This window comes from Pseudophryne corroboree, chromosome 2, assembly GCF_028390025.1.
Source record: "Pseudophryne corroboree isolate aPseCor3 chromosome 2, aPseCor3.hap2, whole genome shotgun sequence".
Lineage (NCBI taxonomy): Eukaryota > Metazoa > Chordata > Amphibia > Anura > Myobatrachidae > Pseudophryne > Pseudophryne corroboree.
The window spans coordinates 984,385,226-984,400,235 of record NC_086445.1 but is presented as its reverse complement, the minus strand read 5'-3'; the positions used below and the strand labels follow the sequence as shown (position 1 = coordinate 984,400,235).

Here is a 15,010-nt window from a genome sequence, read left to right as displayed (position 1 = left end):
TTAGTGATTGCAGAATTAGTGTATGCAGACATGAGTACATTGTTGTTGCGCTTTGGTTTTTATCCAAAATGTGTCATCTCTGCGCTAATCTGAAACTTTGATAATATAACAGAGATCAGCCAACTAGGAATCAACAACATTTAGTTTTCTCCCTGGAGCTGGAACCATAACAGCTCGCGTCCAGAGCAATCACAGACATAGGATTACGAAAAAGTTAACCAGCATGGAGTTAATAGAATAAGTGCTTTATAGAGGATGGATAAAGGGCGGAATTGACGGAGATTAGAGTTGATCATGACTCAGGAAGCTGGATTTGTGCATCCTGACATCATTAGTTATAGAGAGCGTTAATATACTGTAGAAAATATATTGGTTTTAGCACAAGTGTCAGTAATCCTAAAATGTAACGATTTTTCTGATAGATATATATATATATATATATATATATATATACACCCTGCCAGCCTTCACTGGGGTGCATGATCCGTACTCAGGATTGATGAGTGGTTACCATGCTCCCTGAGTCTATAGAGAGTGGATAAAGGCATTCCTATTCCGTCCCTCCAGACATGAACTCTGTTGCACTGCCCCATGTCCGGTACAGGTGAGAATGGGAAGCACTTTAGGCTCTGTAAGGGAAGGAGCTTAAATGGACATTCTTTCATGAAAAATTACATGAATTGTATTTAATTTTGCTTAGGGCAAGCTGCATACCTTCTCACTGGTGTGTATACGGCTACAGTATGCAGAGAATTGTGGGGGTATCAACCCTTCTAGAAGGGACAAATGGAGAAGGTGGACATAGCAATTCTACCTGTCATTTATCTGGTACGTTTTTATAAACTGCTAGCTAGAATCTGATTGCTTGCTATGGGCAACTTATCCAGTTGTCTGCTTTAGAAGGTTGATACTGCACTTCCCCCTTCCATATGTCTATACATTTTCCCGTTCCCTTACTGAGAAGCAGAGGAGAAATCTTTTCTGGGACCATTAATTATGGGGACACCTCATTGTGTCCTTTATACTGTAGGAATGGTGTTCAGCATTTTGACTTTCTGTTTTATTGTGCACCCATCTCTCAGGCTCCACCGCTCTGCAGTACGAGATTCCCCATTTGGCGTGCTGCGTCTATCACATCACCTTGCAGGACCTACCGGCCATGGTCCGGCTGTGGTGGAATGGCTGTGACAAAAGGATCTTCAGCGTGGTTGACAGATTCACCACCAAGTACGTCAGCGGTGTGCTGTCTTCTCAGGAAATAGCATCTGTACAGTGTAGCACGCAAGTCTTCGATGGCATGACCGTAAGTCTCTTTCCATGTTACTCACTGTCTGGAAAGTAATTGTTCCCAATAACGCTTTTACATCAGGAGAGGGTCATGTCACCTTTGCTGGGTGTTGGTTGAACAGAAACATAATCTTACCGACTAGAAGACATGAAGTACCGCAAATGTCCACCTCTTCTGCTTTTCACCACATGTAGGCTCACAGGCCCCTTGTTATTTTACACACTTCACTTCTGAGTGTGCCACCAAGAGATCTTCAGGCTGTAGAGCCTGCTCACTGGGTTTTGCCTGACTTACTGAGTGGAGAGGGTGCCCGTAGCAAACTAGTATCTATCATACACATTTTGGAAAATGATAGGTAGAAGCTGGTTGGTTGCTATTGGCAACTTCTCCTCTCTTCAGAAACTTTGATACTTCTCTCCAATAATCACAGTAAATATACAGCCAGGACTGCATTGTACCAATGTTCATTGGGGGTCATTCCGAGTTGATCACTCACTAGCTATTTTTTGCAGCGCTGCGATCAGATAGTTGGCGCCTATGGGGGAGTGTATTTTCGTTTTGCAAATGTGCAAACGCTTGTGCAGCCGAGCGGTACAAAAATAGTTTGTGCAGTTTCTGAGTAGGTCTGAACTACTCAGCTGCTGCGATCACTTCAGCCTGTCCGGTCCCTGAATTAACGTCAGACACCCACCCAGCTTACGCTTGGACACGCCTGCGTTTTTTCAACCACTCCCTGAAAACGGTCAGTTGACACCCATAAACGCCTTCTTCCTGTCAATCTCCTTGCCATCGCCCATGCGAATGGATTCTTTGTTAAATCCATTGCCCAGCACCGATCCGCTTTGCACTGGATGGTGCGCATCCGCATGGCGGTGCATACGCATGCACAGTTTTTACCTGATCGCAGCGCTGAAAAAATAGCGTGCGATCAATGTTGGCTGTCTGGTTGCAGCAAAGCGATAGAACCAGTGGCCTTTCTCTCTTACAGCTGTTTGCAGGCTAGAGACAGTGAATGGAGGCATTAGTGTATTTGGGATACTGTTATAAGAAGTTTTTATGGAAGGCAGAGCCTAATCCAGTATATTCACTGCAATTGGATATGCATTTATTTATTTTTTAAGGAAAATTGTTAGTTATTTGTTTATTTCTCTGACGTCCTAGTGGATGCTGGGGACTCCGTCAGGACCATGGGGAATTAGCGGCTCCGCAGGAGACAGGGCACAAAAATAAAGCTTTAGGATCAGGTGGTGTGCACTGGCTCCTCCCCCTATGACCCTCCTCCAAGCCTCAGTTAGGTTTTTGTGCCCGTCCGAGCAGGGTGCAATCTAGGTGGCTCTCCTAAAGAGCTGCTTAGAAAAAGTTTTTAGGTTTTTTATTTTACAGTGAGTCCTGCTGGCAACAGGCTCACTGCAACGAGGGACTTAGGAGAGAAGAAGTGAACTCACCTGCGTGCAGGATGGATTGGCTTCTTAGGCTACTGGACACCATTAGCTCCAGAGGGATCGAACACAGGCCCAGCCATGGAGTCCGGTCCCGGAGCCGCGCCGCCGACCCCCTTGCAGATGCCGAAAAGTGAAGAGGTCCAGAAACCGGCGGCAGAAGACTTTTCAGTCTTCATGAGGTAGCGCACAGCACTGCAGCTGTGCGCCATTGTTGTCACACACTTCACACCAGCGGTCACGGAGGGTGCAGGGCGCTGCAGGGGGCGCCCTGGGCAGCAATGAGAATACCTTGTTCTGGCTAAAAAATACATCACATATAGCCCCTGGGGCTATATGGATGTATTTAACCCCTGCCAGGTCTCAGAAAAACGGGAGAAGAAGCCAGCCGAAAAGGGGGCGGGGCCTATTCTCCTCAGCACACAGCGCCATTTTCCCTCACAGAAATGCTGGTGGGAAGGCTCCCAGGCTCTCCCCTGCACTGCACTACAGAAACAGGGTTAAAACAGAGAGGGGGGGCACTTATTTGGCGATATGATTATATATATTAAGATGCTATAAGGGAAAAACACTTATATAAAGGTTGTCCCTGTATAATTATAGCGTTTTGGTGTGTGCTGGCAAACTCTCCCTCTGTCTCTCCAAAGGGCTAGTGGGGTCCTGTCCTCTATCAGAGCATTCCCTGTGTGTGTGCTGTGTGTCGGTACGTGTGTGTCGACATGTATGAGGACGATGTTGGTGAGGAGGCGGAGCAATTGCCTGTAATGGTGATGTCACTCTCTAGGGAGTCGACACCGGAATGGATGGCTTATTTAAGGAATAACGTGATAATGTCAACACGCTGCAAGGTCGATTGACGACATGAGACGGCCGGCAAACCAATTAGTACCTGTCCAGGCGTCTCAAACACCGTCAGGGGCGTTAAAACGTCCTTTTACCTCAGTCGGTCGACACAGACACAGACACGGACACTGACTCCAGTGTCGACGGTGAAGAAACAAACGTATTTTCCTTTAGGGCCACACGTTACTTGTTAAGGGCAATGAAGGAGGTGTTACATATTTCTGATACTACAAGTACCACAAAAAAGGGTATTATGTGGAGTGTGAAAAAACTACCTGTAGTTTTTCCTGAATCAGATAAATTAAATGAAGTGTGTGATGATGCGTGGGTTTCCCCCGATAGAAAATTATTGGCGGTATACCCTTTCCCGCCAGAAGTTAGGGCGCGTTGGGAAACACCCCTTAGGGTGGATAAGGCGCTCACACGCTTATCAAAACAAGTGGCGGTACCGTCTCCAGATAGGGCCGCCCTCAAGGAGCCAGCTGATAGGAGGCTGGAAAATATCCTAAAAAGTATATACACACATACTGGTGTTATACTGCGACCAGCGATCGCCTCAGCCTGGATGTGCAGCGCTGGGGTGGCTTGGTCGGATTCCCTGACTGAAAATATTGATACCCTTGACAGGGACAGTATTTTATTGACTATAGAGCATTTAAAGGATGCATTTCTATATATGCGAGATGCACAGAGGGATATTTGCACTCTGGCATCAAGAGTAAGTGCGATGTCCATATCTGCCAGAAGTTGTTTATGGACACGACAGTGGTCAGGTGATGCAGATTCCAAACGGCACATGGAAGTATTGCTGTATAAAGGAGAAAAAGACAACGTCTTTTCAGCCTCAGTCCTTTCGTCCCCATAAGGGCAAGCGGGCAAAAGGCCAGTCATATCTGCCATGGGATAGAGGAAAGGGAAGAAGACTGCAGCAGGCAGCCCATTCCCAGGAACAGAAGCCCTCCACCGCTTCTGCCAAGTCCTCAGCATGACGCTGGGGCCGTACAAGCGGACTCAGGTGCGGTGGGGGGTCGTCTCAAGAGTTTCAGCACGCAGTGGGCTCACTCGCAGGTGGACCCCTGGATCCTACAAGTAGTATCCCAGGGGTACAGATTGGAAATTCGAGACGTCTCCCCCTCGCAGGTTCCTGAAGTTTGCTTTACCAACGTCTCCCTCCGACAGGGAGGCAGTAGTGGAAACAATTCACAAGCTGTATTCCCAGCAGGTGATAATCAAAGTACCCCTCCTACAACAAGGAAAGGGGTATTATTCCACACTATATTGTGGTACTGAAGCCAGACGGCTCGGTGAGACCTATTCTAAATCTGAAATATTTGAACACTTACATACAAAGGTTCAAATCAAGATGGAGTCACTCAGAGCAGTGATAGCGAACCAGGAAGAAGGGGACTATATGGTGTCCCGGGACATCAGGGATGCTTACCTCCATGTCCCAAATTGCCCTTCTCACCAAGGGTACCTCAGGTTCGTGGTACAGAACTGTCACTATCAGTTTCAGACGCTGCCGGTTGGATTGTCCACGGCACCCCGGGTCCTTACCAAGGTAATGGCCGAAATGATGATTCTTCTTCAAAGAAAATGGACGATCTCCTGATAAGGACAAGGTCCAGAGAACAGTTGGAGGTCGGAGTAGCACTATCTCAAGTAGTTCTACGACAGCACGGGTGGATTCTAAATATTCCAAAACCGCAGCTGTTTCCGACGACACGTCTGCTGTTCCTAGGGATGATTCTGGACACAGTCCAGAAAAAGGTGTTTCTCCCGGAGAAGAAAGCCAGGGAGTTATCCGAGCTAGTCAGGAACCTCCTAAAACCAGGAAAAGTGTCAGTGCATCATTGCACAAGGGTCCTGGGAAAAATGGTGGCTTCTTACGAAGCGATTCCATTCGGCAGATTTCACGCAAGAACTTTTCAGTGGGATCTGCTGGAAAAATGGTCCGGATCGCATCTTCAGATGCATCAGCGGATAACCCTGTCTCCAAGGACAAGGGTGTTTTTTCTGCGGTGGCTGCAGAGTGCTCATCTACTAAAGGGCCGCAGATTCGGCATTCAGGACTGGGTCCTGGTGACCACGGATGCCAGCCTGAGAGGCTGGGGAGCAGTCACACAGGGAAAAAATTTCCAGGGAGTGTGATCAAGTCTGGAGACTTCTCTCCACATAAATATACTGGAGCTAAGGGCAATTTACAATGTTCTAAGCTTAGCAAGACCTCTGCTTCAAGGTCAGCCGGTATTGATCCAGTGGGACAACATCACGGCAGTCGCCCACGTAAACAGACAGGGCGGCACAAGAAGCAGGAGGGCAATGGCAGAAACTGCAAGGATTCTTCGCTGGGCGAAAAATCATGTGATAGCACTGTCAGCAGTGTTCATTCCGGGAGTGGACAACTGGGAAGCAGACTTCCTCAGCAGGCACGACCTCCACCCGGGAGAGTGGGGACTTCATCGGGAAGTATTCCACATGATTGTGAACCGTTGGGAAAGACCAAAGGTGGACATGATGGCGTCCCGCCTGAACAAAAAACTGGACAGGTATTGCGCCAGGTCAAGAGACCCTCAAGCAATAGCTGTGGACGTTCTGGTAACACCGTGGGTGTACCAGTCGGTGTATGTGTTCCCTCCTCTGCTTCTCATACCCAAGGTACTGAGAATTATAAGACGTAGAGGAGTAAGAACTATACTCGTGGCTCCGGATTGGCCAAGAAGGACGTGGCACCCGGAACTTCAAGAAATGCTCACAGAGGACTCATGGCCTCTGCCGCTAAGAAGGGACTTGCTTCAGCAAGTACCAGGTCTGTTCCAAGACTTACCGCGGCTGCGTTTGACGGCATGGCGGTGGAACGCCAGATCCTAAGGGAAAAAGGCATTCCGGAAGAGGTCATTCCTACCCTGGTCAAAGCCAGGAAGGAGGTGACCGCACAACATTATCACCACATGTGGCGAAAATATGTTGCGTGGTGTGAGGCCAGGAAGGCCCCACGAAGAAATTTCAACTCGGTCGATTCCTGCATTTCCTGCAAACAGGAGTGTCTATGGGCCTCAAATTGGGGTCCATTAAGGTTCAAATTTCGGCCCTGTCAATTTTCTTCCAGAAAGAATTGGCTTCAGTTCCTGAAGTCCAGAAGTTTGTCAAGGGAGTATTGCATATACAACCCCCTTTTTGTGCCTCCAGTGGCACTGTGGGATCTCAACGTAGTTCTGGGATTCCTCAAATCACATTTTAAACCGCTCAAATCTGTGGATTTGAAATATCTCACGTGAAAAGTGACCATGCTGTTGGCCCTGGCCTCGGCCAGGCGAGTGTCAGAATTGGCGGCCTTGTCTCACAAAAGCCATATCTGATTGTCCATTCGGACAGGGCAGAGCTGCGGACTCGTCCCCAGTTTCTTCCTAAGGTGGTGTCAGCGTTTCACCTGAACCAGCTTATTGTGGTACCTGCGGCTACTAGGGACTTGGAGGACTCCAAGTTGCTAGATGTTGTCAGGGCCCTGAAAATATAGGTTTCCAGGACGGCTGGAGTCAGGAAAACTGACTCGCTGTTTATCCTGTATGCACCCAACAAACTGGGTGCTCTTGCTTCTAAGCAGGCGATTGCTCGTTGGATTTGTAGCACATTTCAACTTGCACATTCTGTGGCAGGCCTGCCACAGCCTAAATCTGTCAAGGCCCATTCCACAAGGAAGGTGGGCTCATCCTGGGCGGCTGCCCGAGGGGTCTCGGCATTACAACTCTGCCGAGCAGCTACGTGGTCGGGGGAGAACACGTTTGTAAAATTCTACAAATTTGATACCCTGGCTAAAGAGGACCTGGAGTTCTCTCATTCGGTGCTGCAGAGTCATCCGCACTCTCCCGCCCGTTTGGGAGCTTTGGTATAATCCCCATGGTCTTGACGGAGTCCCCAGCATCCACTAGGACGTCAGAGAAAATAAGATTTTACTTACCGATAAATCTATTTCTCGTAGTCCGTAGTGGATGCTGGGCGCCCATCCCAAGTGCGGATTGTCTGCAATACTTGTACATAGTTATTGTTACAAAAAAATCGGGTTGTTATTGTTGTGAGCCGTCTGTTCAGAGGCTCCTACGTTTGTCATACTGTTAACTGGGTTCAGATCACAAGTTGTACGGTGTGATTGGTGTGGCTGGTATGAGTCTTACCCGGGATTCAAAATCCTTCCTTATTGTGTACGCTCGTCCGGGCACAGTATCTTAACTGAGGCTTGGAGGAGGGTCATAGGGGGAGGAGCCAGTGCACACCACCTGATCCTAAAGCTTTATTTTTGTGCCCTGTCTCCTGCGGAGCCGCTAATTCCCCATGGTCCTGACGGAGTCCCCAGCATCCACTACGGACTACGAGAAATAGATTTATCGGTAAGTAAAATCTTATTTTTTGTATTATAAGCCTAATTCAAGGTTGATTGCAAAATCAAAATCTTCCGCTAATAGGCAAAACCATGTGCTTTGTCTGTGGGGGCAGATATAACATGTGCAGAGAGAGTTAGATTTGGGTGGGCCATATTGTTTCTGTGCAGTGTAAATACTGGATGCTTTATTTCTTTTTCATCCACTAGGGGTCACTGGAGTACTCTTGGGATATGGACGGCTTCCGCAGGAAACAGGGCACTGAATATTTAAATTTAGAACTCTCCACCCCTCCATATCCCAGAGTACCTCAGTGTTTTTTCTGTGCTCACTGCACTAACAAGGCTTGTGTGGGGCTCTCACACTTTTCTTTGAATATTTTTTGATTTTGATTTTAATTTTTCATTTTTACTTTTTTATTACAACTTAAACACATCCCTTCCCAGTTTATACTAAAAACATGGGTCCGGGATAGTGCCGCTGCACGGAGGCAGCGCATGGCGTGTCGGTCCTCACAAAGAGCACCCTCACAGCCACACGCAGCTCACTGCCTGCTGCAAGAGCTGGCCGGAGCTTACAGAAAGAAGCCCCGTCACAGCCCTCCCTAAAAAGGAGACAAGGTATGCTGGGGGGGGACGGGGCCGCCCGCTGTGTGGGGTCCGTGTTATAACCGCCGCCCGCCGCTAATACAGCCCGCCCGCCCCAGCCGCTCCGTCCGCGCTGTACGTACATCAAAGTACCAGCGCTAAGAGGGGGAGAACCGCCGCAGCTCAGCGCTCACACTAGCGCCGCCGGTAACCGCTACGCGCCGCTCCAGCCAGCCGAACTCCGTTCACACGGCCGCTCTCTTCATAAGCGTCCCCCGCCTCCCTGCAATGACACCAAGGTCAGCTTCCCGGCAATCGTTCCCCGCTGAGACACAGCGCTACACGGAGCACAGGGGGAGGGGGGGGGACAAGTCTGCTCACAGACAGCGTGGCTGCAAGGGAGAAAAACTTATAAAGAGCTTTCAGACGTAAGATAGAAGGGCATTTGGGAAGAATAGGCTGCATGACAGGCTGCCAGATTTCATATGCATAGATCCATAGGTTATATTAATAGACTATTAAGCCTATATTAAACTGCAGTCAGGTACAGGTTATAAAGGCATGTATTGTAACCTGACCTGTGATTATAACTGTAAGCATGGCATGGGGGCCATTTTAAGCATGCTTCCTGTTTCTTCCTGTTTGTGATTCCAGAACGTTCCTGTCCTACAACACTACTCCACCGGAGGCGCAGGGGTGTTGGTGGGAATTTTGGTTCAGGTTTCATATAGGCTGGCCATGGGAACTGCACTTCGGCCCTACATATATATATATATATATATATATATATATATAAAGAACGATAATCCTGCACTCTCATCAGAAAAAGGTTCATCAACTCGTGGGTGCTCCTAATGGACCGGTTCGGCCCACACACATACAGGAAAGCTCCAAAGAATTTGGAAGGTGCACTCGCACTGAAAAGATATCGATAAATCTTCTTAAAATCACCACAGCTTTTTATTTGTCGACGTTTCGGTCTGATGACAGGCCTTTCTCAAGACAGGTGATGTATCATCTTCATCAATTCATCATCATAGACAAACAGTACATAATCTGCAAATACACAGTAATATACAGTCACAGACTATATGCCTCACCGGCCCCTATGGGAACTCGACAGTGACAATTATGGACCCATCACCAAAAATTCACCTATTTAAAAGTGTACCTAAGGGAAGTGGTCATCCTGGTTGCATTACCTGGGGTACAAAGAGGAATCCCCACCGGACGTCTCCTGTATCAGGACACTCATAAGTAGTCAATTTATTAAAAATATGAGGAACTACTTCCATCTGTTAAATAGATGAACAATTCTATCAGAGATCTGTTAATCTCCACCAGACCAATATACACATCTAGATCATCCAGGAAAAAATGTCATACCTTGTTGTAGTAACCATAACTGTGATGCAGCAATAATGCAAGTTGCAAAAGTTTTACAGGGTCCAACCTATCAACACACAATCAAGGAAAACTGTCCTCACTACATGCTCATAAGCATACCATCATCAAGCCAGCAAAATAAATCATTAGTAAATAAGCCGTCAGTACTTACATCAACCATGGGACGCCACAGACATTGCTGCTTGCTATCCCAGTGTACACATGGGCTATTTAAGCCACGCTAACCGGAAGTGACGTAAAACCCGGAAGTCCCCATTGTTAGATGCAAATCATCCATAAGAAAACGTTTCTTAAACATCCATAGCCTGCCACAGATACAGCGTCCCACCTGCAGCCCCCACCGCCTGCAGCACGACCCTCCGCGCCGGCATCAGCCAGACGTCGTCCCTCGTGCTGTCATTCGCCGGAAACGCGTCATCATGCGTTCCAGCGGCACTTCCGTGCGGTTCAGCACCCGGAAGTGTGCACACTGGAGCCGCATATGAGTGGTGCTGGCACATCACTTCCGTGCGGTTCAGCACCCGGAAGTGTGCGCACTGGAGCCGCATATGTGTGGTGCTGGCACATCACAGTTAAACAGTAATAACAATGCCAATCAACTGTCCTAATCATCACCTCATCCACATTCTTTAATGACCGAGGGTGTCCTCAATAATCACTCAGTGTTGTTGCGCACCCCTAATCACAATAGAAAAATATATAATACCCATCATCTTTATTACTCAGGTGCCAGGATGAAACCTATTATCCCTAAAAGGCACTATTCATAAGTGCACTCAGTGCAGCTCCCTTCAAATTCTATAAATAGATATAATACTGAAAATAATTACATATACCACTAGACTACATTGATTTAATATGACCCTTGGGTCTGGACATCATACGTCCAACTTACTGTATGCAAATCCACATATATTACACTCGCGCATACTTAGTGCGCACCTAGATGTATTAATTGGGTCCAATTACCTGTCAGTAACCCACGAGGCCGGTGAGTCATTCACATAACAATGATCCTATATTCGAAATTTATAGATTAGACATATCAAATAATTCTACAGGGGCAGGTGAGTCGAGTAGACACACAGGCCTCAAAGGAAAGTATATAGAGGCCCACCTGTCCAGACGGCTCACCCACCCTATATCCAACCAGAACGTCCAACTTCAAAGTTGGCAATAAAGGCTACTGAAGAAAGGGATGTAATGAATTTGCCTCATTGAGGCCCCTAGGGGCTACGGTGTCCAAAGTATATATCCAATAGCATTCTCTTTGTTTAAGGACCAAAGTGCGGTCTCCTCCCAATGGATTTGGGGGAACCCAATCAATGATTTTACATTTTAGGCTTGCCACTTGGTGTCTAGCATCTAAAAAGTGGCGAGCCACAGGCTTATCCGTCTTGCCCGTAAGTATGGCCGTATGGATAGATGACCTGTGATTGGCCATTCGATCACGGAACATACGTGTGGTGAGGCCAACATAGTACAGCCCACATGGGCATTTTAATATGTATATGATGTAATCAAGACGGCAATGTAAATGGTACTTCAATCGAATCACTTTTCCAGTATGTGGATGATTAAATGTTGGTCCAGTGATCATGGACCGACACGTGGTGCAACTACCGCATGAGAAACACCCCGGTTTGGACTGCATCAAAGTAGTCCATGGGGTTTTGATGGAATCTTCATCAGGGAATGATCTAGGTTTCATAAGAATCTGTTTAAGATTGGCTCCCCTCCTATAAGCCATCATTGGTACCCCAGTTTTCGTAAATGGTAGAGACTCATCTGACTTAATAATAGGCCAATGATGGTGTAATGCCTTTTTCATCCTTGCAGCGTTCCCATCAAATTGTGTTGGAAAGATCAAGCGATCTTGTGTTTTCCTTTTAGGCTTAGTACCAGTTATTGTCTGTTCAGCTTTCTGTCTGCACCCCCGTAACAGTCTAGGTGAATAACCACGTTCTAAAAACCGTGTAGTGATCTCATTACATTGGTCGTCTCTACGTCTGGGGTCGGAATTCAGCCTCATTACTCTCAAGTACTGCGAAATAGGTAGGCTCTCTTTAAGAGCCGAGGGGTGATGGCTAGTTGCCAAAAGCAATTGGTTTCGGTCCGTAGGTTTACGGTAAAGAGTATAACTCAAATGTGTACCTGTGTTCATAAGGGTCACATCCATTTCCAGATAGGAACTGGTGTGTGTAAATTTAATCGGACTAGAGAGTGAGTTCAACTCCTCCACCATCTTAATAAATTCCTCCTGCGTCCCTTTCCACATCAGAAATACATCATCGATGAATCGACGGTAAAAAATAATTGCATGACCATATTTAGGAAATATACACGTACTTTCATACCATGCCATAAACAAGTTAGCGTATGCTGGCGCCAGGTTTGACCCCATTGCTGTACCGGCTATTTGCATATAGAAGTCCTTTTTATATATAAAATGGTTCTGCGTGAGCACCAGCTCAATCAGTTCAAGCAGGTACTCTGTAGGGTACTGAGCGCAAGGTGTACGTTCAAATGCTGTCCGAAGTACTTCTAATCCTCATATTTTTAATAAATTGACTACTTATGAGTGTCCTGATACAGGAGACGTCCGGTGGGGATTCCTCTTTGTACCCCAGGTAATGCAACCAGGATGACCACTTCCCTTAGGTACACTTTTAAATAGGTGAATTTTTGGTGATGGGTCCATAATTGTCACTGTCGAGTTCCCATAGGGGCCGGTGAGGCATATAGTCTGTGACTGTATATTACTGTGTATTTGCAGATTATGTACTGTTTGTCTATGATGATGAATTGATGAAGATGATACATCACCTGTCTTGAGAAAGGCCTGTCATCAGACCGAAACGTCGACAAATAAAAAGCTGTGGTGATTTTAAGAAGATTTATCGATATCTTTTCAGTGCGAGTGCACCTTCCAAATTCTTTGGAGCTTTCCTGTATATATATATATATATATATATATATATTACACACCTTAAGTAACAATTTTACTGAGTCGTGCAAGTGTCTGTCTTTGTCTATTGTATTGTCTGTCTGCACCAGCAAAGACTAAAAAGAAGTTTTACTGCAATGTCTGTACATGAATCTACCACATGTACAGTATGTTTTGTAGGTTTCCTCTCCGGAAGCCGGTTTCATTTCCAGATCCTATGTTAAGCAAATGTAATGGCTGGGTTGAAATCAGAATTGGCCGCCGCTCGACACGAGCGGCAAGATCGGAGTCTCGGGTGAGACCGCCAGAACTAACGGAGGCGTCTCAGCCTTTGCAAAGGTCCAAGTTCACTTTGGGTACAAGGGATAAATTTAATTTGTCTTATAATTTACCCGTTTCTGCTATGTTGCAGTCTGACGATTCTATGCCAGACCTCACGGCGCTAAATAAGGGTGAGGAGGGCAAATTAGACCAGCAGTCAGATAATGCAGCTTTTGACAGCCCAGACATTGATAATCTCATCAGGCCAGTGCGTCAGTCTCTGAAGTTTACAGAGACTAAGGAGCCTCTGACATATAATAAAGTCGTATTTACTAAACGACAGAGATCTCCAATGGGGTTCTTATTTAGGAATATCTTAATAAGATGTTAGTAGAAACACGAAAGAACCGAATAACCGGTTCTATACCTCACAGATTTAAATCTAGTTACCCGTTTCCACAGTCAGTGACATCTACATTGGAGAATCCGCCATTGGTGGATTCGTCTGTGTCAAACCTTATAAAGACCCTTCAGACGTAAGATAGAAGGGCATTTGGGTCACTAAGGCGCTAATTGTATGGATAACAGAACTCAAGTCTGCTCTACATGACGATCACGTTAAACTTATTGCTAATCAAATCTTAGAAGCTGCTGAGTATCTATGTACAGCTTCTGCTGCCGGCTGTCGGCTCACTTCTCGCTTTTCATCGTCGCTAGTTACAGCACGACAAGTACTCTGGCTGCGTTCTTGGCAAGCGGAGTCAGAGGTCAAAAGAATACGGTGGCCAGAAGTTGTTTGGTCCTAAATTGGACAAATGAATTTCTCAGGACACGGGGGTGGGGGGGGGAGTCTAGTTTCCTGCCATTGCCTCCACCAGTACCGAGACGGAAATACTCTGGCCCGGCGTTCAAATCCTTTAGACTTCAGTCCTTTCAAGGCTGTGGTAAAGAAACAGCCACACCTAGTAATGTCAGGGCGCTAAGGTCACCGACAAGCCAGTGGCTTGACGGGCTCCCAGGCCATCTCGGATTTCCAATTGTGGGAGCGCGCCTTCAGACGTTACATTTGCCGGGGTTCCAGACATCCACTGATGGATGGATCCGCAATTTAGTGTTAAAAGAAAGCTGTCTCCCGCCACTGCGCTTTTTCAAGACAGGACTGCCTCTGTCGGACGACAAGAAGGCGGTTCGGCAAATTGCCATTCAGTCTCTGCTGGATTCAGCAGTTTTAATTCCAGTCCTTGTACACCAACAAGGTCAGGGTTATTATTCCAGTCTGTTTGTGGTACCGAAGCCGGATGGCTCCGTCAGGCCAATATTGAACTTAAAGGGTCTCAATCAATAAGTCACTTACTACAGATTAAAGATGGAATCTCTGCAGTCAGTAATTGCAGATTTAGAGCCACAAGAATGCATGATTGCGCTTGATCTCAAGGATGCGTACTTACACATTCCGATTTGGTCACCTCATCAGAGGTTCTTGCGTTTTGCAATACGCCACAACCATTAACAGGCTCTACCGTTTGGCCTCTCGTCAGCGCCTCGGGTATTCACCAAAGTGATGTCTGTGATGATAGCTCATCTCAGATCCCTGGGAGTGACAATCGTTCCGTACTAAGACGATCTGCTCATAAAAGCTCCATCTCAACAGATGCTCCTCCAACATGCGCTGCTAACGTACAATGTACTGGTTCACCACGGTTGGATTGTCAACTTCAAGAAATCACATCTAATTCCGTCTCAACGACTTCAATTCCTAGGTATGATTCTCAATACGGTAAATCAAAGAATTTACCTACCACAACAGAAAGTACAGATTAATCGCCATCTGGTACAATTAGTGCTCAAGCCAAGCACAGTCT

The 15,010-nt window shown here is 46.7% G+C and overlaps 1 protein-coding gene across 1 annotated transcript in view; it reads left to right on the top strand.

The window, feature by feature from the left end:
• The window catches only part of LTN1 (listerin E3 ubiquitin protein ligase 1), a 179,649-nt gene that overhangs the window by 126,177 nt on the left and 38,462 nt on the right, over positions 1-15,010 (top strand). Inside the window, exon 27 of the mRNA XM_063956390.1 lies at positions 1,083-1,303. Coding sequence (XP_063812460.1) covers positions 1,083-1,303 — 221 coding nt within the window. The remainder of the gene's footprint in view (positions 1-1,082; positions 1,304-15,010) is intronic.